Source organism: Sus scrofa, chromosome 11 (assembly GCF_054392235.1).
Source record: "Sus scrofa isolate SSC_HxYL_T2T_F1_AM1 chromosome 11, Sscrofa_HxYL_maternal_Yorkshire_Landrace_v2.0, whole genome shotgun sequence".
Lineage (NCBI taxonomy): Eukaryota > Metazoa > Chordata > Mammalia > Artiodactyla > Suidae > Sus > Sus scrofa.
In genome coordinates, this window is record NC_139393.1 from 33,325,232 (window position 1) to 33,353,078 (window position 27,847).

General features: G+C 37.3%; 1 protein-coding gene across 2 annotated transcripts in view; it reads right to left on the reverse strand.

The window, feature by feature from the left end:
* Nucleotides 1-27,847, reverse strand: part of DIAPH3 (diaphanous related formin 3) — a 501,230-nt gene that overhangs the window by 334,926 nt on the left and 138,457 nt on the right. For both annotated transcript variants that reach the window (XM_084982461.1, XM_084982460.1), the window contains 4 exons: nt 21,634-21,708; nt 21,476-21,545; nt 15,219-15,355; nt 12,621-12,726 (listed from right to left, as the gene is read on the reverse strand). In XM_084982461.1, the coding sequence (XP_084838587.1) occupies nt 12,621-12,726; nt 15,219-15,355; nt 21,476-21,545; nt 21,634-21,708 (388 nt within the window). The remainder of the gene's footprint in view (nt 1-12,620; nt 12,727-15,218; nt 15,356-21,475; nt 21,546-21,633; nt 21,709-27,847) is intronic.

Sequence of the window (27,847 nt, forward strand, 5' to 3'; positions counted from 1 at the left end):
CTAATCAAATTTTGAGAAACCTGGTGACAATTAAATAAAAGGATTTAAGGATATTTTAAGTGAGCAAGCTCAGAAATTAAAGTTGCTGCAGGCTGACATCAAAGCATCAAGGACAAGAGACAATAATTTTGCCCCCTGAAACAAGCATCCCCTCCCCACTTATTCATGATTGCTCTCTGACAGAACTCGTCTCCTCTCTGATTAAGAAACTTTAGAAAACATGTTTTCCCTTTAGACATTAATTAATTAGGGAAAATTAATACTCTGTAGTATCACATGAACCAAAATTAACCAAGGTTTCATTCCATTCACTCTACACTGAGGAACACTGAATGTACAGGAACAAAACCAGAAGCATCAGACTGAAGGAAAAGAACCCAAGACGGTGACAAGAGGAGGATGAGAAACCACTCTCTGCTGCCATGAAATCTCTCCCTGGGTCTCTAGAGTTTCAGCAGATATTGCAAGTAGAGGTACAGATGGCCTTTCTTCTGCATTAACTTACAAACCACTATGGAGGACAGAGCATTTCCCCTTTAGAGCAGAGCAGGCAGACCCACAGCCTATTATAGAAAATTCGGGTTCCCTAAGCTCAAAGTTCCTCTCTTATAACACAATCTGCCATCTCTGCCATGTTGTCTTCACACAATCCCTCCAAAAAAAAAAAAAAAAAAAAAAAAAAAAGACTGGTCTCTATTTCCTGAATTGAGAACCCAAAAGTTTATCAGCTGGCTGGGAGGCCAGCTGAAAGCACTGTTTTCTGGTAGCCACCCAACAAATAAAGATGCCATTTGGGGAACCTCAACACCAATAAACAATACTTTCCTTCCAGGAGCACCATGTGTACCGTCAAGACTATGTATTCTGTGGGGAAGCCAGAAGTCAACTTTCCTCTCTCTCCAAAAACACTGTGACTTGCACCTCATAAAAGATGCAGTGTCCCTCAGGTGTTTGAAGAAACAGCACCAGCACATGCACAGCCTCAGACAACTGTGGTGATCTCTCCACACTGAGGCCACCTTTGGTTACTCCAAAGAGCTACCTGGAGAGAACACTGATCACCGTGTGCCTGCAACTGCAGAAAGTTAGCCCTATAGTGAGTCACACAATTAGAAGAGATGGTAAGAAACATGTCCTTGATTTTAGCTGAGGTGACCAGTGACACCACATCAGCCCCAGAAGGTACCAAGATCAGCTTCAACTCACTAGCTAGGGTTGTTACAAATGAAGGTCCTACTGTACAGCACAGGAAACTATATCCAATCTCTTAGAACAGAACATGGTGGAAGAGAGTATGAGATAAAGAAAAAGAATTCACACACACACACACACACACACACACACACACATACATATACATGCATGACTGGGTCACTAATGCTATACAGCAGAAACTGACACAACACTATATATCAACTACGCTTTAATAAAAATAACAATTTTTTTTTTTTTTTAAAAAGGAGTTCCTAGAGTTCCCATTGTGGCACAGTGGTAAGGAACCCAACCAGTATCCATAACAATGGATGGCCTCCTTCAATCCCTGGCCTCACTCAGTTGGTTAAGTGTCTGGAGTTGCTGGGGCAGTGGCGTAGACTGGTAGCTATAGCTCCAATTTGACCCCTAGCCTGGAAACCTCCATATGCCTCATGTGCGGCCCTAAAAAAGCAAAAAAATTTAAAAAAAATTTTTAAAGGAGAACCCAGTTAGTATCCATGAGGATGTGGGTTCAATCCCTTGCTCAGTGGGTTAAGAATCCAGTGCTGCTGCAAGCTTTGGTGGCAGTTACAGTTTCGGCTCAGATTCAGTGTAGTCATGGCTATGGTATAGGCCTGCAGATGCAGCTCCAAGTTGACCCCTAGCCCACCAACTTCCATATGCTGCAGGTGCAGCCCTGAAAAGAAGGATTAATTAATCAAATAAATTTTTTAAAAATCTTTTAAAAAAAGCATTTCCCCAAATGTCCTCCTTGTTCAATACGAGGAAGTCTGCGCAATCATTAATAACTCAGGCCAAGTAGAAAGACCAAAGAAAAAATTAAGAAAGCCTCTTGGTGTTCTAAGGTGGATCCTGATAGTTTACAGGATTTGCTCAACTGGCCAGATCTGGGACCTGAAAGGCATGGCTGAATTCAACCTGATGTTTGAAGTACTGCTGACCAGCAGGCTTATTTAAATATTCAAGGCGACAAACAGAACAGACTTCATCGGAGTCTGTATCTGTCAGAGTAACTGCTGCCCGAAGGGTTGTATTCTCTAACACAGGGTGACAGCCCGCTGCAAGTGAAAACTGGGGCTGGCAAACCTGATACTCAAGCTGTGTTTGACCTAGGAGTTCATGTCTTCTGAAAGCACCCAAACAGCTGAGGAAGACTAATACATCAGTGTACAAATTGCATGTTCTTGACACCCCTAGCCACAAGAGTCCAAGAAGACTGGATCAGGAAGACTCTATAGGATGCAGAGAGAAGTCAAACAGCCACCTCAAAAACCACAAGATCCCCACAGTTTGATTCCTTTCCTGACAAAAACCTTACACAACTCCATCAGCCCTATGACTGACAACACGGGTTTGAAGAAACTCTTTAGAATCTAGATAATGCTTCTGACATACCAGCAAAGTATGGCTTTAACAAGAGAAGAGAGAAGACACACACATAGGAAGAAAGTAAGTAAATAAGAGGAGAGAAATGAAAATAACAATTAAAACCAAAGTGTGATAGATCCTGGAGATTGGTCCACCTGTACTTATTCCAACTCTCTTCTAAGGAAGATAAGAGGCCAAATAAGAGTCTAAGGCCAAATAAGAGTCTATTCACCCTGGAAAATTGGACTCTGTGATGGAGGGTCTGGGGCTGTGGCAGAAGCTCTACCAGCCTGGCTAGTTTTCTCCAGTATTGACCAGCATAGAACACTGGGAGTGGTGCCTCCACTAGAACATTCCTGGATGTGGTCTGGTATTTCCTCTTTTGCATTACTTCTGGCTACATACTATCCACACATGGTCCCCTGGGCCTGCAAGAAATTCTGTAAGGTACATAGTCCCATTTCCTGCTTAAATTAACTAAAGAGCATTACTCTGCTTGAACATGAAAACCACTCTTTGACACAGTTAAGAAAAGAAACATATTTATTGTAAGTGCAATATTTATATTTGTACTTTCTTTTTTGATAGTAAGACTCCCTAAGGCCTGAAGATAATTTTCTTTTAAGTTATTGCTACTATTAGTTTTTCACTTTCTTACTATACTGTGTGGAGAGGGGGTTGAAATATGCTCAATTCCATCAGAATCACAGGCAGTCCCATTACCTTCATCATTATTGTAATCAGGCTCAAGAAAATGTAACAATCTTCCTTTAAAAAGTACTTTGGAATAAATATACTTTGCAATAAAAGAAAAACGATGATTTTTTTAAAAATTTACTCTCTCCCATTTTCTCTAATTTAGAAGCAAACAATTGGTTTCTATTCTATTCAGAGACAAACAAGTTTTATTTTTAATTTGACTTGCTAATATCACCCAAGACTAGTACATTTTAATAAATGCAACTTATATAGCTAATGGAATAAAATGGGTACTTAGAGCAATAGCTTTATGGGAAAATTGATAACCAGCTAGTTCTGAAATATTTTCTTTATTTGTATTAAATTCAGAAACACACAGAGAGGAAAGTATTTAGGTATTACCAATGGATTGCTTGATCATTTTAAAAGAAATAGCACACAGTCAGCAATAGCAGAAAAGAGAATTTACTTACTTTTTTCCACCCTAAGTTAGCTATCTGCAAAACAATACCTTTATTCTTAACTTAGGCTTGCTACCTGTGAGAAATTTCATTCATCTGGCTTAATAAGAAGAAGAAACATCCATTAAAGTAAAACCCACAACAAAATGGTACAGTAAGGACAATTAGAATTTGGAACAAGTCTTCCCATTCTCTATACTTAATCAAGACCACAGAAATTTAAAATGAACTTATCAGAAAATAAGAAAGAAATGAATTTAAATGATGCTAAAAGGACCTTTAATTTCTCAATGAAAGTTAAGCTTTAAAAACTGCATCAAAAAATTTTTATAGGACATCAAGAAATAACAACACTAATAAGCATATCAGAAAATATAATTAATTACAACTAAGGAAATTAGCTTCATAAAAGCAGATATAATCAGCCTCCTATATCTTGGTAAAAATTTCTCAAGAATTGAATCAATGACTTATTTCCTTAACTAAATATGGTAAATAAGCAGTAGTTTAAAAAATAAATCATCTCCACAAATATCCTTACTAGCATTATTCAAAATAAAAAGTATAAACAACCCGCATGCCCATCAACTGCCAAGTGATAAACAAAATGTGGGAATATCCATACGCTAGAGTAATATTTGGCCACAATAACAACAAACGAAGTTCTGATACAAACTACAACATGAATGAACCCTGAAAATACTATGCTAAGTAAAAGAAGTCAGAAAAGACCACGTATTATATGATATTACTGATATCTAATTTCCAGAATGCGAAGCTCTATACAGAGAAAGAGCAGAGTATTGGCTGTCAAGGGCTAGAGAGAATGAGAGTATTGTGGGGTGATGGCCAAAGCATTGAGGGCGTTCTTTTTGGGTAATAAAAATGTACTAAAATTGATTGTGTTGAAAATTGTGCAACTCTGAATATAAATAAAAAAGCACAGAATTGTACACTTTAAATGGATAAACTTTATCTCAATAAAGCTGTTTAAAGAAGAAATCATTTCAAAATTATATTAATTTTCTAAGAAAGTATATTTTAATTTCTCCAAGTCAATTTCTTCTATGGGAATAGTAATCTTTTAATTTTTAATTAATAGTTCTTTTCATCATATTTTATCATAACTATAAAAATCTTTTTTCCATAATATAGCACCTTCAAGAAAATCAAAGTAACTACCCGTAACAGAAATTAATAAATTTATCCATGATTTTTTTCAATTCAGGTAGTTTGCCTTCAAGTTCATATGGTAATCTGTTAGGTTTTCAAAAGATCAGACAGATTTACTTTAATGCCTAGCAGCCAAAACAAATTTAATATGCCAAATAACCAAGAATTTAAATGTTGTACTACGCACTTTCCAATTAATGAGTCAATCATGTCATTTACCTAGGTAAAATTTGACTTTGTTCTTAACAACGACTTCTTTATCCTGTCTCTCACAGCTTTCAAACATCAAATGATATAATACTACTGTAAAAAAAAGTTAGGACCCCAGTTTCACCAAGATTTTTTTTTTAACTTTTTATTCTGAAATAATGATAGATTCACAGGAAATTGCAAAAAAAAAAAAAAGTATGGGTTGGTCCTGAGTATTCTTCACACAATTCCTCCCATTGGCAACGTCCTGCTAATCATTGCACAATATCAAAACCAAGAAATTGAAATTGGTACAATCCACAGAGCTTTTGCAGAAATTACCAACTTTACACTCATCTGTGTATGCATTTACAGTTCTATGCAATTTCATCACACGTATAGATTTGTGTAACCATCATCACAATCAAGCTACAGAACAGCTTTAATTGCACGGGACTCCCTCTGGCTTTTTATTTATAGCCACACTTTCCCAGACCCCATCCCAGAACTTTGACAATCACTAAGGCAGTAAACTGTTCTCAAAGAATGGTTCTCTATAATTTGGTTATTTCAACAATGTTATAGAAATAGAATCACACAGTGTGTAACCTCTTAGGACTAGCATTTTTCGATCAGGATGGTTCTCTGGGGAAATATGCAAGTTGTATGAATCAATAGGTAATTATTTTTGATGCCAAATAGTATTCTGTGTATGATTATATGACAGTGTAACTATGCACCTGTTGAGGGACATCAGGGTTGTTCCCAGTATGGGGCTAAAACAAATAAAGCTGCTAGAAAAATTTGTGTATGTGTTCTTGTGCGAACGTAAGTTTTCATTAATAAGTTTTCATTAAATACTGGGTTGTATAGTTAAGTACCAATTTTAATATCAACAAATGAGGATCACTAATCTCTACTGACTTTGTTTTTTTAATTTATCAAAATTAGTTTTTAAAGCTAGCATTTACTGAACAATTCTGCTAATGAGGCGAACAGTGCCCTAAGCATATAAACCCATATCCTGTGTAATCCCTGCATCAACAAGGAGCTGGGCACTGTGATTATTGTCTTTTTGCAGCTGAGGCATAGAAAAGAGCTGGGACTCAAATTCAAAGCTGCCTGAGTCAGAACTCTATTAAATTCATCACACCTGTAACACGAGTGTCATTAAATACAAAAAGGACATGTTACTCCAAAAAGTCTTTATTTAGGACATAAAGTTTACATGTGACTATTATATTTCATAGCGACTTTTTTTCATTTTTTCTTTTTTTTTTTTTTTGCTTTTTATGAGAGTTTACAATATTCTGTTAATTTCTGCTGTATAGCAAAGTGACCCAGTTATACATACATATGCAATATCTTTCATCATGTTCCATCACAAGTGATTGGATAAAGTTCCCTGGGCTATACAGCAGGACCTCATTGCTTATCCACTCCAAATGCAATAGTTTGCAAGTACTAACTCCAAACTCCCCATCCAACCCACTCTCTCCCCCTCCCCCTTGGCAACCACAAGTCTGTTCTCTATGTCTATGAGTTTGTTTCTCTTCTGTAGATAGGTTCATTTATGTCATATCTTAGATTCCACACAGAAGTGATATCATATGGTATTTGGCTTTTCTCTTTCTGATTTACTTCACATAGTATGAAAATCTCTAGTTGCTTCCATGTTGCTGAAAAAGGCATTATTTTGTTCTTTCTTATGGTTGTGTAGTATTCTATTCTGTATATGTGCCACATCTTCTTACTCCATTCATCTGTCCATGGACATTTAGGTGGTTCCCATGTCTTGGCTACTGTGAATAGTGCTGCAATGAACATAGGGATGTATGTATCTTTTTCAATGAAAGTTCTGTCCAGATAGATGCCCAGGAATGGGATTGCTGGGTCATATTTAGTTAGGTCCTATGTTTAGTTTTCTGAGGAACCTCCTTACTGTTTTCCATAGAGGTTGTACCAGATATATTCCCACCAACAGTGTAGAGGTTCCCTTTTCTGCACACCCTCACCAATATTTGTTATTTGTAGACTTATTAATCATAGTCATTCTGACCTGTTTAAAGTGGTACCTCATTGTAGTTTTGATTTGCATTTTTCTAATAGTGATGCTAGCATTTTTTCATTTGCCTGTTGGCCACACATGTCACGATTTTATTAATTTTTTCTACTGTTTTTTGAATCTCTATTTTATTGATTTCCTCTCTGATTTTTATGATTTCCTTCCTTTGACTGATTTTAGGTTTTGTTTGTTCTTATTTTTCCAGTTCTTTGAGGTGGGAGGTTAGGTTACTGATTTGAGATTTTTCTTCTTTCTTGAGGAAGGCCTGCATTGCTACGAACTTTCAAGTCTTTTTCCAGCATCCATAGATTTTGAATGGTTGTGTTTTCATTATTATTTGTCTCCAGGTGTTTTTAATTTCCCTTTTGATTAACTTGTTGACCCACTTGTCTTTCAGTAGCATGTTGTTTAGTCTCCATGTAGTCAGTTTTTTTCTCATTTATTTTCCTGTGGTTGATTTCTAGTTTGATGCCATTGCAGTCACAGAAGATGCTTGAAATAATTTCTATACTCTTAAATTTGTGGAGGTGAGTTTTGAGCCCTAGTATATGGTCAATCCTTGAGAATGTTTCATGTGCACATGAAAAGAATGAATATTCTGGGTATTTTTGGATGTAATGTCCTGAAAATACCAATTAAGTCTAACTTTTCTGGAGTTTCTGCTGTTGCTCAGTGGAAACAAATCTGACTAGCATCCATGAGGATGCAGGTTGGATCCATGGGCTCACTCTTTGGGTTAGGATCTGGCATTGCCATGAGCTGTAGTGTAGGTTATGGACATGGCTTGGACCTGGTATTGCTGTGGTTGTGGAATAGGCCAAAGGCTACAGCTCCAATTCAATTCCTAGCCTGGGAACCTCCATATGCCATGGGTGTGGCCCTAAAAAGACAAAAAAAAAGTCTAACTTTTCTATTGTGTCATTGATTTTCTGTCTAAAGGACATGTCCATTGATGTGAGTGGGGTGTTAAAATCTCCTATTCTTTTTTTAATCCCATCAATTTTTCCTTTTATATCTGTTAGTATTTGTTGTATATATTTTAGTATTCCTATATTAGAGGCATATATATTGACGAATGTAATATCCTCTTCCTGACTGGTCCTTTTATCATTAAAAACTGTCCTTCTTTGTCTTTATGGCCTTCTTTTTAAAGTTTATTTCGTCCGATATGAGTGTTGCAACTTCCACTTTCCTGTCTTTTCAATTAGCATGACATGTCTTTTTCCATCCTCTCACTTTCAATTTATAAGTGTCCTTTGCCCTAAGGTGAGTCTCTTATATACAACATACTGTAGACTTTTGCTTTTGTATCCCATCTGCCCACCATGTTTTTTAATTGGAGCATTCAGTCCATTGACATTAAGATAATTATTGATAAATATGTATTTATTGTCATTTTTAAGCCTTGTTTTCCAGTGGATTCTATGTTATCCTTTGTTCCTTTCTTTTTTTTGTTCGATGATTTCCTTTATTTTATGATAGTGTCCTCTTCTTTTTAGTTTTCATGAATGCATTTTTTGGTTTTGATTTGTGTTTGCCCTGTTTTTATAGTATGTTAACCCCTTCCTATGTCCTCTTGCTTTAGCTTGATAGTCATATAGGTTCAAACACATTCTTTTAAAAAAAAAAGTCTAGATTTTTTTACTTTCTTTTGCCACATTTTATGATTTTTGATGTCCTTTTTTTAAAATCTTTATGTTTATCCTTTTGCTGTTCCTTGTGTTTATTGTCACTTTTACAAATAGTCCTTTTTTTTTCCCATTTAAATCTTATTCTGGCTTATTTAAGGGATTACATTCCAATTGTGATTTCCTCCATCCTATATCTTACTTCTTTCCTATTTAGAGGAAACCTTTCAGTATTTATTTTAAAATGGGTTTGGTTTTACTTTTTGTTTGTTGGAGAACTTCTTTATTTCTCCTATTTTAAATGATATTCTTGCTGGGTAGAGTATTCTGGGTTGCAAATTTTTCCCTTTTAGAACTTTGAATAATTCTTGCCACTCTTTTCTGGCCTGCAGTGTTTCTGTAGAGAAAGAAACTGATAAACTTATGGGGGTTCCCTTATAATTAACTATTTGTTTTTCTCTTGCTGCCTTTAAAATCCTCTCTTATCTGTAATTTTTCCGTTTTTATATGTCTTGGTGTGGGTCTTGTTCTTTCATCATTAAATACTGTCCTTCTTTGGGTTCAACTTGTTTGGGGCCCTCTGTGCTTCCTGTATCTTGACATCTATTTCCTTTAGATTTGGAAAGTTTTCAGCCATAATTTCTTCAAATTTATTTTCAATCCCTTTCTCTTTTCCTTCTGGAATCACTATTATGCATAGGTGGCCTGCTTTATATTATCCCACAGATCTCTTATATTGCTTTCATGTTTTTTCCTTTGGTTTTCTGCTTGCTGTCCTGATTGGTTTATTTCCATTTTTCTATATTCTAAGTCTCTAATTCGTTCCTCTGCATTATTCATTCTGCTCTTCAATGCCTTTGAGTCTCTGCAAATGAACTGTCTAATTTTTCTTGGCTCCTCCTTATATTTTCTAGTTCTTATCTAAAGTAATCTGCATTACTGTTCATATCTGCTCTTAATTTCCTCAGTATTTTCACTATCTTCTTTTTGAACTCAATGTCTATTAGACCACAGGGTCTGTTTCATTGTTTGCTCCTTCGCAGGAATTCTCCTGTTCTTATAACTGGGAGTGGTTCCTAAGCTTCTTCATTTTGCTTAAGCTTTTCTTATTCTGTGAGTTTAGGGAAAACACCTACTGTAGTCTGGGAGGGCTATTTATATGCAAGAGCACCCCTGGGTATTTTGTGAGGGCTTACTGGGGTTTTTTGGGGAGGGTGATGAGGGCTGTTTTTGGTTTGGAAGCTTGCTGTTTCCTTCCTCAGTGTGTGCAGGCTATTGCCCTTCTGATAGGAGGTGTGGTGGTATATGGCCTATGCATGCTTCCTGGGAGATGGAGGCAATGGGCAGGGCCTGTAGCTGGTGCCTGGTTGCTGGGCCCTTGATAGTAGAAAGGACCCACAGGAAGGTGGAGCAGGCTGCCTTTGGTTGCAGCGCCCCGGGAAGTGGCAATGACTCTCAGGCAGGTGTAGCCAGCACCCAGAGCCTTGGCAGTGGCAACAGTAGGGCATATGCATTTCCAGAGTTGTGAAAGCAACAAGAGGTGGTGCTTGGTTGCAATGCCCTCCTCTGTGGCATCCCCAGAGGAGACTGGAGCCACAGGTGGTACCTGTTCATGGACCCCTAGTGGTGGTGGGCCATGCCCACCTCTGGAGCCTGAAATAGCTGCAGTGGTTTGCCCCCACTGCCCATAGCCTATTCAAGAGGCACCCTGCTGCCTGAGAGCCTGAAAACGCACAGAAAAAGATATTCCTATGGCAACACTGCCCCTCTTCCTTTTGCCCTTCCCAACAGAGGTGCCTTGCTTCTCCTGCAGGCCCAGGCCTCCTCCCAAGTTGCCTCGGCTCAGGCGTTCCACTCCCGAGCCGTAGGGCTTCACTCCCTAGCCCCTCAGGCTGTCCCCATACAGCCAACCCTAGTCCTATCCCCAGAACTAACCTCTGGAGCCTAAGTCTCAGCTCCCAGCCCCCACCCAAGCACCTCAGGCTGTAGTTCCCAGGAGGTGGTAGCTATGGTCTGTGTGGCTCTCTCTCTGCTTTGCCCTCCTCAGTCCAGCTGCTGCACTTTTCTCCAAGGCTTTGAGGTTCCCTCTCCATCTTGGCTGGTCTCCCCATCAGTTAGGTCGCCTCCTAGGGAGTGGATCCCTTTCCTCTTTCACAGCTCCCTCTCAGTAGTGCTAATCCTGTCCTGATTCCCTTTTTTTCTCTTGTCTCTCTCTCTCTTTTTTTCCTTTTGTTCTACCCAGTTATGTGGAGGTCTTCTTGCCCTTTTTGGAGGTTTAAGGTCTTCAGTCAGCATTCAGTAGATGGTTCTAGATATAGATGGGCTTATTTATGTGTGTGTGGGAGAAGGTGAGAGCCACGCCTTACTCCTTTGCCATCTTGATCCCACTCCTGAGATTTCTAACATGCTACAAAAATAATCAAAATTAATCTAATAATCTACTGGTATTTGTGCAAACACTAGACAAGTAAAAGTTACACGAATATTATAGGAAAATTCAGATAAAGTAATCATTCAGCTTTTCTCTAGAAAGTTCCTTTTAGGTTAACACTTCAATAGTCCTGTGGTGAACAGGAAATGTGGGGCCAGTGAGAAAAGAAGGAGGAGAGAAAAATGAGGGTAATGATGTATAACTTAACAGACCCCTGCCCACCAAGCAACTGAAGGAGCAGGGTCGATGTCAGCAGTGGACACCAGAGACCAGGCCCCCAATTACAGAAGAGGAAGGAGGGGCCCCTTCCTAGAAGCTCCAGGAGCTGGACCCATGCAATAGTCCATATATGCACTCAGATCTAGTATGCCTTCTGCCCTGAGAAACAGTCACACAGAGTTCCTCGCTGTCATCAGAAATAGATCACAAACACCATCTTCAGAATGTCATAGTAAATTATTAATTTGACAGTGCCTGACACTTTCTGATTTTTTCATCAAATACCATGTTTATTCTTATTAATTTAACACAAAGATCTGGCTTTTCTATTCCTACCACAATGAGAAACAATTAAATAGCTATGATATACAGAGATTTGAAATAAAAATTAAAACTATAATATTTTACTATTAAGTATGAAACAGATTTACTTCATAGCTATTAGCACCTTGGTTTTCAAATTTTGTTGCACATTAGAATCACCTGAGGTTCTTTTAAAAATCCCAATTACCAGGTCCCAACCATACCAATTTAATTTTTAAAAATTTGGAGCTATCGGGTATCAATAATTTATTAGAGATACTAAGGTCTGATTAGCAATGATTTTAACAACAATTACAACAATAAAACTCTTATGTCTTTTTTAAAAAGAGAGAAATTAAATGAATATTAGATATGCAGATTAGGTACTAAATAATGTCTCATGTCTAAAGGTGACTTTTTGGGAAGACTTAAAAATCTCTGAAAATTTCTAACCTCAGTCTCTCTACTCATGGAACCTGTCAGCTTTTCAGATATAAAACTAATACAATGAGAAGCCATGATTGACTTAATTGCCAAAACTTCTTAAAAGGTTATAATAATTAACAATTGTGTATTGAGATCAACATAGAATGAACAATTCATGGACTGTGATTATACGTAAATAAATAGAAATACGTGATTACATAGTTCACAGAGAAATCTCATTAAGTCAACTTCTAGGGACCTAAGAAAATAATTATAGATATGTACTAAGTTGTATCTAAGATAAATTATGATATAGTGTAAGTTATAATTCTGTATTTAAAATACTATAAAATATTAAATGGCATGAAAGGTTTCATACTACAATATTAAATATCATCAGAAAACAGCTACAAAACAGTATGAATAATAAACATGAAACTTACTTGCAACTGAACTGAGTTGTGCTGAAGACCTTCCACAATAGAAGAAAATCTGTCAATTTTTCTTTCTTCTCCAGCTGATGTTAAAGCTTCTAAAACATCTTCAAGGCTATTGGAAAATGTGAAATTATAAATTAAACTGCAAACAGTAAATAACCCAAATAACTCAATACAAAAGCATGATTTATTAAACTACAGAGTCACTGTTCCTAGGCAGCCAATAACATTTTTTAAAGTAGCTTACTGAGTACGTAAAACATATCAAGCACAAACTATGTTAAATGTTTTAATTCATTTATTCTTCATAATAACTCTATGATGATGTTTACTTATCAAGCATATAGAGAGAGCTTACTACACATCAGGTACTATTTGAACCACCCTATAAATATTAACTATTTTTAATGTATATAATTTCTATGAAAGAGATATTATTGTTACCCCCATATTATGGAATAGGAAACTGAGGCCATAAAATGTTAAGCAGTTTGTCTAAGGTCTCACATTGACTCAAGGGTAGAGTGGTAGAGCAAGGATCTGAAACCAGACAGTCTGTGCAGTGAGCACTGTATAAATGCTCTTAATCACTACAACCCTACTCATCTTGCATGTAAGTAAATGAAGCTATGGTAGCCAAAAACATACAGTAATAAGGAGTAGCCAAATATAAAGAATAATGGGTATGCACGAACTATACATGCTACTTCTTTTGTTTGTTTTTCGCTTTTTGGGGCCGCACCCACAGCATATAGAAGTTCCCAGGCTAGGGATCTAATCAGAGCTAACACCTGCCAGCCTACGCCACAGCCACAGAAACGCCAGATCTAAGATCTGTCTGTGACCTCCACCACAGCTCCTGGCAACACTGAATCCTTAACCCACTGAGTGAGGCCAGGGATCGAACCTGCAGGCTTATGGTTCCTAGTCGGATTCATTTCCACTGCGCCATGATGGGACCTCCTACATGCTACTTCTTTAAAGAATACTATGCTAACAGTACCCAGCATACTGTACAAGCTCACACAGTTTGTGGACATAGACACGTAGTCCTAAGAGTTAATTACATCATTTTGATAACTATTCTGAAATCAAGAAATGAAAAAATAATGTGAAAGTGGAGGAAGAGGACAAAAGAGAAGAGGAAAAAGGGAAACAAGATAAAGAAAGAAAAGGCAAAGGAGAGGGTGAAGAGGGGAAAGGAAGGAGGAAGGGTTAGGGAAAGAAAAGTGAGGAAGAGAGGAAAAAACAGGAAGTAGGGGAGGGAGGAGGAAGAGGAAGGAGGGAAGCAGAGGAAAGAGAAAGAGGAGGAGGAAGGAGGAAGAGAAAGGGGGAGGAGGGGCAGAGGAAGAGTCTCATGTGTCAACATTAAATTAACGCCTAGATTTCTACACCAAAACTAATATGGCCTTTTTTATTTTATTTATTTATTTTATTTTATTTATTTATTTTGTCTTTTTGCCATTTCTAGGGCTGCTCTTGCGGCATATGGAGGGTCCCAGGCTAGGGATCTAATCAGAGCTGTAGCAGCTGGCCTTCACCAGAGCCACAGCAACACAGGATCCGAGCCGCATCTGCAACCTACACCACAGCTCATGGCAACGCCAGATCCTTAACCCACTGAGCAAGGCCAGGGATCAAACCTGCAACCTCATGGTTCCTAGTTGAATTCGTTAACCACTGAGCCATGACGGGAACTCCAGTATGGCCTTTTTTAAGTGGAAAAGTGACAAAGCTGTATGCCTGGCTTTGCAGCTGGGACTGCAGTGGGCAATGGGGCCTCATCCAGGGATTCGTAAGCTGTAGGTACACACACGGGCAGTGGGCCAGGGCTGAGTGGTGCATGGTGACTGTGCAACTAAGTCTAAACTGAACAGCACAACAGTCAGCAGCCCCACAGGACCTTCACATGGATGATTCTGAAACATGTAAAGAAGGTTTCACTTCCAGCGACTTGCCCACCTTTTTAGGAAGGAGGGCCATTTCTGTTTGTTCTTTTGGTTGTTTAGTTTGTATATCTTTATCCCTTATAAAAGGTATCTTAATTTTTAACTGCTTTTTTGTAATAAGAACACTAATCTTCCTTAAAAAGAAAGAAGATTTATCTTTATCTTTTAATATGTATGTAATTGTCTTTTTGTTACAAGTCTGGCAATTGTGTGCTGTCTTTAAAGTTAAAACTTTAGTACATACTTTACAGTCAAGGACATTGCACCCTCAACTGTTACATTATCAATGATTCAGTTATTATTGAATTAATTCTATCTGAAAAAACACAAGAAACAGAACCAATTGGTATATTTTTCAGAGTCTTCATTTAGAATTTTTAGGGCTTGAGTTCAGACAGCTTAAATATAATGAAGAAATCAATTTTTCATAGAAACATGTTAGCCCATATTATCAATTAAGAGAAGAAATTACTACTCAAACATGTCTGTTCAGCCAATATGAATCTAAATCAGCTGCTTAAGTATTTAATTATTTAAGTATTTATTTTTATTCATTTATTTAAATTCTAAATTAAAACAGAATAATGAAAACATTGTGTGAATTGAAACATATTAAATTATTACATAATTAGAGATATAAGTTGAGAAGACTTACATGCTTTCCTCCCCTACAATGCACACTGCAGAAAGCAGTTTAACCACATCCGTCATCATACTGGGCTGCTCAGGATCAATGGCTCTGGCTAATAAAGAAAGACTCCTCTCTTCACTCATAATTCTTTCCAAGCCATACTAGAACAATTTGGAAATAAGAGGTTAAATTTTAGCAGTTAGTTGTAAATACAGTGCCCTGAAGGAAATGCAGTTATTTTTTTTAATGTTTATAATGTATTTGTACATGTAGTAAAGCCAGAAAATACAAATAATGTAAATAACATCCTTAAAAATTCATAGAAGTATTTCCTTTACATTAAAAACTATGAGAATCAATCAAACATAAACAACACCTAAATTTTAATTTTATGACAACATGATGGACAATTATGAATACAAGTAAGTGGCCAACTGGAGAAAGGGAGAAGCAGGGAGGAATACTGAGACATCCCAACAGGAACACACAAAATGAACAGACACTAAGCTCCCTGAGGAGCTCTCCTGGGAGGGAAGGGTAGTAAGAGGTAAATCACTGCAAGTCAACATACAGCTCACTATCCCAGAGAAATATAATATGACCCACATGTGCAATGTAAAATTTCAAGCAAAAAGCAAAACTAAATTTAATTGAATTATTCCAACATAGCCAAACTATTATCATTTCAAAATATAATTAAAACAAAACATTTACTGATGAGTTATTTTCATTTGTTTTTTTCTGCCTAAGTATGCAAAATCCGGTGTGTATTTTACACACAGGGCATATCTCAATTCAGACCTGCCACATTTCAAAGGCTCAGGAGGAGCCACATACGAAAAACACATCACACAGTGCAGGCCCAGCTAGTAACATTCAGTTCATAAAGGGGCAAATGCTGGAAGGTGATTGGGGCTGATACCGTGTAGAAACTGCCTTAGGATGTATGTATTCTCAAAAGAACGATATTTCATAGTCAGAAATGCGTTGCAGTTGTAAAGCCATGATATAAATGGGATGATTTGGGATGAGGACAAAGGTTGTTTCCTACTGCCAGGATGTCACACCCAATTAAAAGATAAGGAGTTATGCTAATGACTTAGTGTTTTGAGTTAAGCATGCCCTATCACTTAGGACTATCACTGAGTCCTATCACTTAGGACTCAGTTACCATCTATGGAAGATAAGCATCAAATAACAGAGAATGAACAGGAACAATAAAACAGTACTACTTATCTACCATGCACCCCAGAGGATCCTTTTTTAAAAAAGTGAGAAATTTAGGGAGTTCCTGTCATGGCTCAGTGGATTAAGAAGCCCACATGGCATCCACAAGGACTCGGGTTTAATCTCTGGCCTCACTCAGTGGGTTAAGGATCCAGTGTTGCCATGAGCTGTGGGGTAGGTTGCAGATGTGGCTTGGATCCTTCGTTGCTGTGGCTGTGGTAGGCCGGCAGCTGGAGCTCTGATTTGACCCCTAGCCTGGGAACTTCCATATGTCACAAGTGTGGCCCTAAAAAGAAAAAATAAAAATATAAAAAGTGAGAAAAGTAAACTGATTAGAATTACCACTAAGCACTAAAAAATACCTTAATCCCAATTACAGACCTATGAACCATGGCTTAACTCAAAATTACCACTAGATATCAGTATCAAAGTTAAATCTGTAACAAGATTGGATCCAAATACTTTTGAGTGCTATGAAATCTTATTTGTAAGTTTCCTATCTAGTATATGGCATTTACGTAAAGAAGCTTCACATTGTGCTGAAATAGTGCATTTGCTTTAAACCATTAAGAAACACAGGTGTAAGGATGGACATACAAGCAAAAAGGCCAAGGGCCCTGGGGTACCGATTATTGAAAAGACTTCTCTGTCCTGCTGGGGACAGGAAAACATTTACCAAGAAACAGTTACACCAACCAGGAAATGCTCACTTTTGTGATGCCTCGGGCTGTTTCCTAACTGGAAAGAAAGAAAAAGGAGGCATGGGGCCAGAGACTGCAATATGCCTCAACAATCATTCCAGGGAATTGTCAGAGGCTTGTGCAGGACCACTTAGACCCAATTCAAACAGTCAATCAGCCAATGATTACCAATGTAACAAAGGGCTGGCTCTGTCCTAATAAACCTGAGACAGTAAAGCTTGCCTCCAGCCTTTCCCTTCACCTCCCACCCACCAGGATGGCTGAGCCAGCACCTGCCCTTGTGGAAGCAGAATCCTGTGGATCCTCCAGCCATTCAAGGCAACTCAGACTGATTTCCTCAAGTAATACCACCTACCTCCTCTGTCAAACCCTCTGGCCCTAAACCCTGTGTCAGTAGGACATGTATTCATAGCAATGTTCTCTGATTTTGTAGTTTTGACTAGCATCCTGTGAACCCAAAGCTGTATCACAGCAATATTCTCTGACTTGCTGACATAAAATTGTACAGTGCTCATTTAGAGACTGGAACGAGGCCAGATTACCACTACCAAGTATCTAGAAATAAAGACTGAGCTGCTGCCTATTTTCATAAAAGTATTCTGATTCAATTATTTAAATTAAAAAAAAAAAAACCCACAAAACAAAACCCACTGACTCTGAGAGAAATAGTTAACTTACCAGTGCTGGCATTTAAAGTACATTAAATGAAGGCTATTATAAGACTAGAGAGATGGTGACAAATTTCGGAAGGTCTAAGGGTGTCTCTCTACTGAATGTCAAGGATCCAATTTGGATTATACGAAAACTCATGTGTTCAAAACTCTGAGGACCAGTGCCAAGTTCCATTTGCATTCTACTTGAGACCTATTATTACCTAACAGATGGAATTTCAGGTCACTGAAGGTGTGTTAAGTAGGTGAAGGTTAATCCCCTAGATTCCTGGATAGGATGCCCAATATTACATGAATGCTGGTGCTGAATAACTACCCTAGGTGAGTTAATCCCAGTAGCAGAGAAAATATGGGGAGGGGGCTGGCCTCAGGAACAAGGCACCCTCTGTGAGTGCAAACCTTAAGAAACATAAAAAGTTAACTAGCCAAAATGAAGCCCTGGTTCAAATTACATCTTAATTTAAAGGTATTTAATTTTTCATCGGGACTTTTATTTTCTTCCTAATAAATATTCAAAAATCTTCTCCTAGGAGTTCCCATCGTGGCTCAGTGGTTAATGAACCCAACTAGCATCCATGAGGACTCAGGTTTGATCCCTGGCCTCACTCAGTGGGTTAAGGATCCGGCATTGCCATGAGCTGTGGCATAGGTCGCAGACACAGCTTGGATCCCACGTTGCTGTGGCTGTGGCATAGGTTGGCAGTTACAGCTCCGATTGGACCCCTAGCTTGGGAACCTCCATATGCTGCAGGTGCAGCCCTAAAAAGACAGAAGACCAAAAAAAAATCTTCTTCCATTCAAAACTGTTATATATAGAGTTCTCATTGTGGTTCAGTGGGTTGAGAATCCAGTGCTGTCTCTCTCAGAATGTGAGAATGCAGGTTTGATTCCTGGCCTCTCTCAGGGAGTTAAGGATCCAGTGCTGCCCCAAGCTGCAGTGCAGGTCGCAGATGCAGCTCAGATCTCGTGTTGCCATGGCTGTGGTATAGCCCTGCAACTGCAGCTCTGATTTGACCCCTAGCCTAGGAACTTCCATATGCTGCAAGTGCAGCCATAAAAAGAAAAACAATCAAAAAAACCCACTATAAAGTTCAATTTAGTACCACAAAAAATTCAATTTCATATAATGCTATTAGATTTGTGCATAATATCAATTTTATAATTAATTACCAGTAACAAATAAGGTACCATTGTTTTTTTTCTCTAAAAGTGTATATTTTTCATCATTCAATGGACTTTTATAAAAACTGCACAGTGAGTTATAGAAAAAAATCATCAACCAATCATGGGGGAAAAAATTACCAAAAAAATTTCACATATATTAAGTTTAGAACTTAGATATTAGAATTATAATACTGATTCCAATTACCAGAAATTTTTTTTTTTTGTCCTTTTTGCCATTTTTTGGGCCACTCCCACAGCATATGGAGGTTGCCAGGCTAGGGGTCCAATTGGAGCTGTAGCCACCGGCCTATGCCAGAGCCACAGCAACTCGGGATCCGAGCCGCGTAACCTACACCACAGCTCAGGCAATGCAGGATCCTTAACCCACTGAGCAAGGCCAGGGATCTAACCTGCAACCTCATGGTTCCTAGTCAGATTGTTAACCACTGAGCCACGACAGGAACTCCCCCAATTACCAGAAATTTTTATTCATATCAGCATAGGTGATAGCAATAAATGCAAATGACAATACATTCCAACTCCACATAAACAAACTATAAGTAAAATAATCCATTATAACACAATAAATCACATTATGTTAATTAGAATATAAATACACAAAGTTTACTCCCTTTCCAATTTAGTCTCAAACCAAGTAGGGCTGTTATCTTTTATATACGCTTCATTTTAACTATGACATTCATTTCAAACTCAAATTATGATCCAAATGCCCCTGTGCTTTGGAAAAATGTTCACGGGTTTTCTTTACTCTTAGCCTTCCCATAATCAGTGAAATTTCCAATTTCTATATTCTCACTTTAGAAAGACTTCCTTTAAAGCAATGTTATATACTCAGTGTGGAAAGCTGTCTCCCTTTTAGCAGTTGATTCCTTCATTCACTTACTCTTAAAATACACTCTACAAAAAGCTACATAACATGCCTAAAATCACATTCACGCAGAACACTGTGTTCAATACAAGAAAGGACTTGTAATTTATACATCAGATTTTTTCCCTGAAAGTTACACATGATTGGAGGAAGCAGGGAGGTGAAAAACATTTCGTGGGTTAAAAGTAGAAAACTTAGTTCCAGAAAATGATGAAAAGAGCCATAAATAATTCAACAGGAAAAATAATTAGAAAATATTTGCTACATTGAATAAAAAGAATTGTAAATGTTAATAACAAGTAAAAATAAGTGCAAAATTCTCTAAAGGTTTACTTTAAAAATTAGAGTAAGGAAAAAAGTATTAAAAATTAAAATTAATCAGAAATGCAGTTTTGCTATAAAACATAAATCATTATCCACCATAAGTAAAATTTTCTCCCCTGCTGTCCAACAGCAACAAAAATACCTATCATTACCGCACACATCATGAGGTAGATGTGTTTAGATGTTGGAGCTAAGGACATGGAGTGACAATAGAGCTAATTTCTGCAATTAATAGTACAAAAAAAGGAAACACTGTCAGATAAACCCAACTTCAGGACAGAGCATAAACCATTGCTCTGTTGTAATGTGTCCTTTTTAAATATGCAAGATCTGCAAATTTGCCACATTATATTTGGTCTCAGTATGATATATAATTACGGTTGAACTTTGAACATCACAGGGGTTGGGACACTGCCCCCCGACCCCATGCAGTGAAAAATCTGAGTTTAACTTTTGATTCCCCCAAATTTAACTACTAATAGCCTATTCTCTAGTGGAAGCCTTACCCACAACATAAATAGTTGATTAACACTTATTTTGTATGCTATACATATTGTATACTGTATTCTTATAACAAAGTTAAAGAAAAGTTATTTTAAAAAGCTTGCTATGCAGCAAAAATTGACAGAACATTGTAAATCAACTATGATAAATTTTTTAAAATAAATGAATAAAAAGCATAAGGAAAGGAAAATACATTTACTGTAACAATAAGTATGAATTTTTAAAAATCCTCATGCAAGTGGAGCCCTGCAGTTCAAACACGTGTTGTTCAAGGGTCAACTCTACATGCACTACAAGCATGATTGCTCCATTGTTGAGACCTATTCATATCCTATGCACATTAGTTTCATTAAAGATTTAAATTCCTAGACTACAGAAACTAAGTCTTTCCAACTGAATTCTTTGGTAGTATCACTGCAGACCACATTTAATAATCATGTATGATTTCAAGGCTGATTCATGCTTTTCTGTTGAAAATTACAAGGGAAGAAGGAAGACAGGAAGAAGAGAGGAAGAAAGGGCAACAAAAAGAGGAGAGATAGGCAGGTAGAGAGGGAGGATGAGAGGAAAAGAGAATCTGTACATGAGAATTAATTAATCTTAAGAGAGAATTAATCTTAAGCACCAGAGAGATACAAAACCTGAAATCAATACAATTCAATATTTTTGCCAGTAGGTACTGGACAATTTATCAAAACAGTGCATCACTTTGGCATAAATTCTATATGACACAACTATTTCATAAGAATTTCTGAAAGAACCAATGAAGAACAACCACAATATAATTACCTATTTACATACCTGTGTATTCATCAAGGCCTTTAGACACTGTATAACTTTGTGCTGATTCTTCTTTACAATTTTTTCTTGTCTGCATTGGCATAAAATATATCAGTGCTAGAATCATAATTGGACATACAAATGTAGCTTAATTGAAAATAATGATTAGCAATACGTACGTCTTGCCACTAATCAGCCTTTCCAAAATGTCCAATAATAATCCAAGCCCTTCACGTCCAAAACTTTCCACCCAACTGAAAAAGAGGAAAAAAAGGTTATTATACACTAAGTCAGTATTTCTGTTCGGAACATCACCATAACGCTACATAACTCACAAATAGTCTGTACTTATTATAGTCTAGTCATAAATACAATAAAAGAATAACGCTGTGTACGAAGTCATTCATAATTCATAATTTTAGAAACGAAAGAAGGAGCAAATATGAGCTAAGCCAATGGTATATTGCACCCAGCTTGCATGTGGCTTGTGAGAGCTGAGTGTGCCCAGCTCCTCCATGCCCCATGTCCAGTGATATCATGTTAATAACTTAAAATGTTGTGGTTACCAAGCGGGAGGGGAAGGGAGTGGGATGGACTTAAGAGTTTGGGGCTAGTAGATGCAAACTGTTGCACTAGGAGGGGAAGGGAGTGGGATGGACTGGGAGTTTGGGGTTAATAAATACAAACTATTGCACTTGGAGCAGCTAAGCAATGAGATCCTGCTGTTTAGCATGGGGAACTATATCTAATCACTTCTGATGAAAGAACAGTGTAAATCCACTACAATAAAAAAGTGAAAAAAAAATGACATAATGCCATTTGCAACAACATGGATACCTAGAGATTATCATAAATGTAGGATCTAAAATATGACACAGATTAACTTATTTACAAAACAGAAACAGACTCACAGACACAGAAACAGGCTTATGGTTACCAAAGGGAAAGGAGGCAGGGTGGATGAATTAGGAGTTTGCATTAACAGATACACCCTACTATACATAAAATAGAAAAACCATAAGGACAGAGAATTTATGTATAGCACAGAGAAATATATTCAATATCTTGTCATAAATTATAAAGGGAAGAATCTGAAAAAATAATACATATGTGTGTATAACTAAACCATTTTGCTATAAACCTGAAACTAATATATTATAAATGAACTATACTTCAATAAAAAAAAATTTTAAATAAAATCTGCTATGCTGGAAGAATTGACACCACAGAAATCAGCAAACACTGACAATCAGAGCATCTTCCCTCATCCAGGTAGCTGGCTGTTAAATGTTTACTGGCACACCACTCGATAAGCCTCACTCTGGACTGTTCCAAAGAGCAGAAATTAGGCAACTGAGCAAGATTTAGAGAGAGAAGACTCTGATCTACACAAGGAAAAAGATTACTGAAAAAATTAGTCAAATATTGAAAAAGCATCTTTTAGGAAAATTTCCCAAACCATTAAAATACATCCTTATAAATGCTAGCAATTGTCTTAAATTTCAAAGTTCAACTGTATTTTTAAAAAGTGGGAGTACCCATTGTGGCTCAGCAGAAACGAATCTGACTAGCATCCACAAGGACATAAGTTCAATCCCTGACCTTGCTCAGTGGGTTAAGGATCCAGCATTGCTGTCAGCTGCTGTGTAGGTCACAGACATGGCTCGGATCTGGCATTGCTGTGGCTGTGGCGTAGGCTGGCAGCTATAGCTCCAATTCGACCCCTAGCCTGGGAACTTCCGTATGCCATGGGTGCAGCCCTAAAAAGACCAAAATAAAAAAAAAGAAAGAAAAGTGTTCCGTGTTATTTTAAAACAAATATTTTCATCTTAATCTAATCACTTCTATTTCTCAAACCCATTAGCACAGAGTATTATATAATGTGGGTAACACTGCCAATAGACAATAGCTCACCTTGACTATAGAAAAACTATCTTAGGAGAAATCAGTAGTGATTTGGAAAGCCTAGGACAAAAAATAAAATAATGGTAATAATCTATCTTAAAAAAAAGTAGGAGAAAGAAAAAGATAGGCTATGTATATGTATTTCTTTGTATATATGTGATTATATATATATTTTGTGTATTATTTTATGTGTATGTACAGCCTTTGAAAATGGAATATTAAAATTTAATCCAATAATCAAAAGCAGGATGCTATAAAGAATTTTTTAAAAATTTAAATCATATACCAGGATATGATACCATTTTCTTACCTAAGACACAGGATTACATTTCTTAGAAAATAAAAATACAAGCTAAATGTAATATATTTTCATAAAAACTAAAGTATTATTTTAAAAAGTCCATCTTCTTCATTTGTACACTTCTGCAAACACAGCTTAATCACCTACAAATATGTGGAGTTTCTGCTTTTAACCCCCCTCAAAAAGAAGAGAATTTGCCATTTGGATTAGCAGACTCTTGTCAGACTATTTTACTAATCTCTCCTTTATGAATACCACAGAATAACATTCAAGGATGCACCTAGACAGGAAAGATATTCCCCTGTAAAAGAAAAGACTGAAGATCACTATTACGGGTAAGGTGAGGAAAAAAAGTTCAGTACAAATTGGTGTTTTCAAACCAGGATGCTACTTCAAAAGTGAAGAGTTTACTCTCCACTATCAGCAACACACAGACTACCTGTAGGCATTTCAAATCTTGCTTTCATGTTTCATGAAAATACCCATAGCCACCCACTTAACTGTCTGCCTTGTTGACATCCCATTCTGTACTTATTCTCACTTTACTGGCAGCAGGGAAGTCTGGAATCAAACGCATAAGGAGTAATTTGAGAGTTTTACTTGGGCTGGGACTGAGATGTGTGGACAGACTTCGTTTACCCAGCCCTCCTTGATCGTACCTCACAATAAGACTCCAATATTTCATCTGATGTGAATTTTCAACAATATCTATATTCAAAAAGTATATCCATAAAGATACTCTAAAGCTAATAGAAGTGGAGTTCCTGCCATGGTGCAGTGGGTTAAGAACCCGACTGCAGCAGCCCAGGTCGCTGGGGAGGTGTGGGTTTAATCCCCAGCCCAGCACAGTGGGTTAAAGGATCGGCATTGTCATAGCTGTGGCATTGTCACAGGTCGCAGCTGTGGCTCCAATTCAATCCCTGACCTGGGAACTTCCATATGCTGCAGATGTGGACATAAAATAAAAATTTAAAAATAAATAAATAAATAAAGCTAATAGAAATGGTTACGGTCATTCATACTGCTATCATCTTCAATCATTATGGAGACTAAAGTTACTATACCTAAAACTGCCTTATACAAAATATACGGAGTATTTTTAAATTATGCTAATGTAACAAAAAGATTTTGATGCACTTAATATGCTTATGTTGGAGCCCACTTCAAAATTCAGGAAGCATTTCAATCCATGTAAATCACATCTGAGTAATAAATAAGAGAACACAGCTACTTCAAAAATTTATCGCTCCTAATAATAACAATGATATAACTATAGAATAGTGGGACCCACAGAAGTTCTCAAATCAACTACTTCTGAACCCATTAAATAACTCTCTTCTACACTGTAAATATGAGTCATTAAAGTAAAACGTACATCCATCCATGCATATTGTATATGAACTAATTCTCTGTAAAAGAAAGTTGAATGTAAAGAAACATTATACCCAATTACTTTACACTGCAATCTTTTAACTCATGATGGTAATTAATTTCTCAACAACAGTAAAATCAGAGATGTTGGCCAACAGCCTTCTGAAAGCCAGACTATGCTTTACATTTCATAAAACATATCAATAGCAAGGAAAGTCAGACAGGGTGCAGAGAGAAAGTTAAGATGATTGATAACAAAAGAACAAAAGAGACATTGTAATATTTATACATAAAAAGAAAGATGATGAAACTACTTACGAAAGGAAATAACACAAATTAAATGTTCATAAAAAGGTACCCTATTTTTCTTGAAAATTTGCAAGGCCAACATATCATTGTAATAACAAGTTATCATTCACAAACCCATTTTCTCAAAACCTTTGCCCTTGCCCTTACTATTTTTAGCAATGTTATTTTTAAGAATAGGGGCAAATAGCACTTCCTATCTCTTCTGGAAAAGACGTTCAAGAGAAAAAAGTGATATTGAGTAGGTAGGTCTGCAGTCCTGACAGAGGTTTATTAAAATCCATAGCTTTCTACAGAAGTGAAAATTTTCTCATCATCAATATAAGAAGAAACCTGGAAAAAAATTATCAACTGATCTATAAATGATCAATCTTCAGGAAACAAAATCTGTGCTATTTATTCTGTGCCTGTCAGCATAATACTATTGGGCATTATGTGGTTTGACTGAAACCTGCATTCATGGATGAATAAGCACTATGCACATGTTTTTTTATTCATGAGTAGTACAGACATTTGTGATCAGAAAAAAAAAAACTGCTTTAAAACAGCAAAAAGTAAGTACTTTTTGTGCTAAGTACTAATTTAACACAAAATCTACCTCTTAAAATTCTATAACAGGAAATACTAAACTCTTCTCTTGTAATTGCTTCAAGAAAAACTTCTAAGTGTATTACCATTTAGCACTTCCTAGTAGGGGTCTCAGTATCAGAGAAAAGAGGTGGTGAAGAGGCAACAGAAAAAGAAAAAAAAAAAAAAAAGGGAAGGAGAGGGTCATCAGGTCTCTAGGATTAAATGTTCAAACCACCTTTAAATGTTCAAAGCAACTCAGGCTTTGAAATTGTTATTGCTTCAAGAGACAGAGGATGAAATCAAAAGTGTGCAGAGTGGTTTCCGGTGTATTTTTGGCTTTATGAAGCAAATACAGTCACCTCATTGAGCAGAAATGGTAATCGGGCCTCAGATTTACTTCATGGCCAAAGGAACAAAGCACTCTCCATGTATGTTTCCCACAGACTAAAGTTAAAGTTATTACCACTCTTCCCAAGTGTGCTCTAAGGAAGGGAAAGACAAATGCATCACAGATGGTCAGAGTTAAAATAAACCCACCAGGAGTTCCCATCATGGTGCAGCGGAAACGAATCCGAATAGGAAACATGAGGTTGCAGGTTCGATCCCTGGCCTTGGTCAGTGGGTTAAGGATCCAGCGTTGCCGTGAGCTGTGGTGTAGGTCAAAGACACGGCTCAGATCCAGTGTTGCTGTGGCTCTGGTGTAGGCCAGTGGCTACAGCTCCGATTAGACCCCTAGCCTGGGAACCTCCATATACCATGGGAGTAGCCCTAGAAAAGGCAAAAAATAAAATAAAAAAATAAAAAAAATAAACCCCCAGATCATAAAGGCATCCTTACCTGTTACATACACTGGAGGCTAAGGACCATTTCTTGTCTTTAAATCTCCAGCACCTGGCATAGACTAAGCACCCAAAGGATTTTAGAATAAAACTGAATTTCCTTCCACTTTTATATATTGTCAACCCTTGAACAATAAACTTGGAGCTTAAGGGCACCATATACCATTCACTTCAAAATCAGCATATAACTTAGAGTCAGCCCTCCATATGTGCATCTGTGTGTGTTTCCTCCATGCCAGCAGATGGAATTACTAAGATTTAACCAACCTCAGATCATGTAGTACAGTGGTATTTACAATTGAAAAAAATTCACTTATAGGTAGACCCATGCAGTTCAAACCCTTGTCGTGCAAGAGTAAATTGTATAAGGAAAGGGACACGCAGAGAAGTTAGGGTTGCTAAGAAATAGTATCTAGATCTGCCAATGCCCAGGTTCACACCCCTGACTTTACATACATAGAAAAAAGCACAAAGTGCATTCATGCAGTATCATTGAGCCATCTCAAGCTTCATGCCGGACACATCAATTCTGATTTCAGAATGGTATTTAGCCATACTGAATCAAGGATGATGAATCTGAGTTCCTGTTCTACTTCACACCTTAGGACTTGACGTGACCGCTATTCATAGGGTGATATTTCATCACCACTTAAACAAATGTTCATTAACTAAGTCAGCCTTTAGTAGGAGCTCACCGTGTGCTTGATACTGTACTAGGGATGAGAAATACAAAGCTGAATAAGACATGTTCTCTGCCCTTGAGAAAAATCACAGACACAGACTACTGGTTGAAACAAAAGTAGGACAAAATTATTTCCATAATGTAATAGGGCCATAATCATGGTGTGAAGGGAACAGAAGGTGCAGCACTTACCTCTCCTGGGAACAAAGCCACTGATGTCTGTCCTGAGTCTTGAAGGATAAGTCATAGAAAGGAAGAAAAGTCTCTAAGCCAGAGGGAATACATGCAAAAACATTAAATATAAAAGGCATAGCCTGTGCTGAGCACAAGCAGCTGTATCTCAGACAAAACCAAACAGGTAGGAAGGAGCTTGTGGAAAACCTATATTGAGCCCTCCATATCCACAGATTCAACAAACT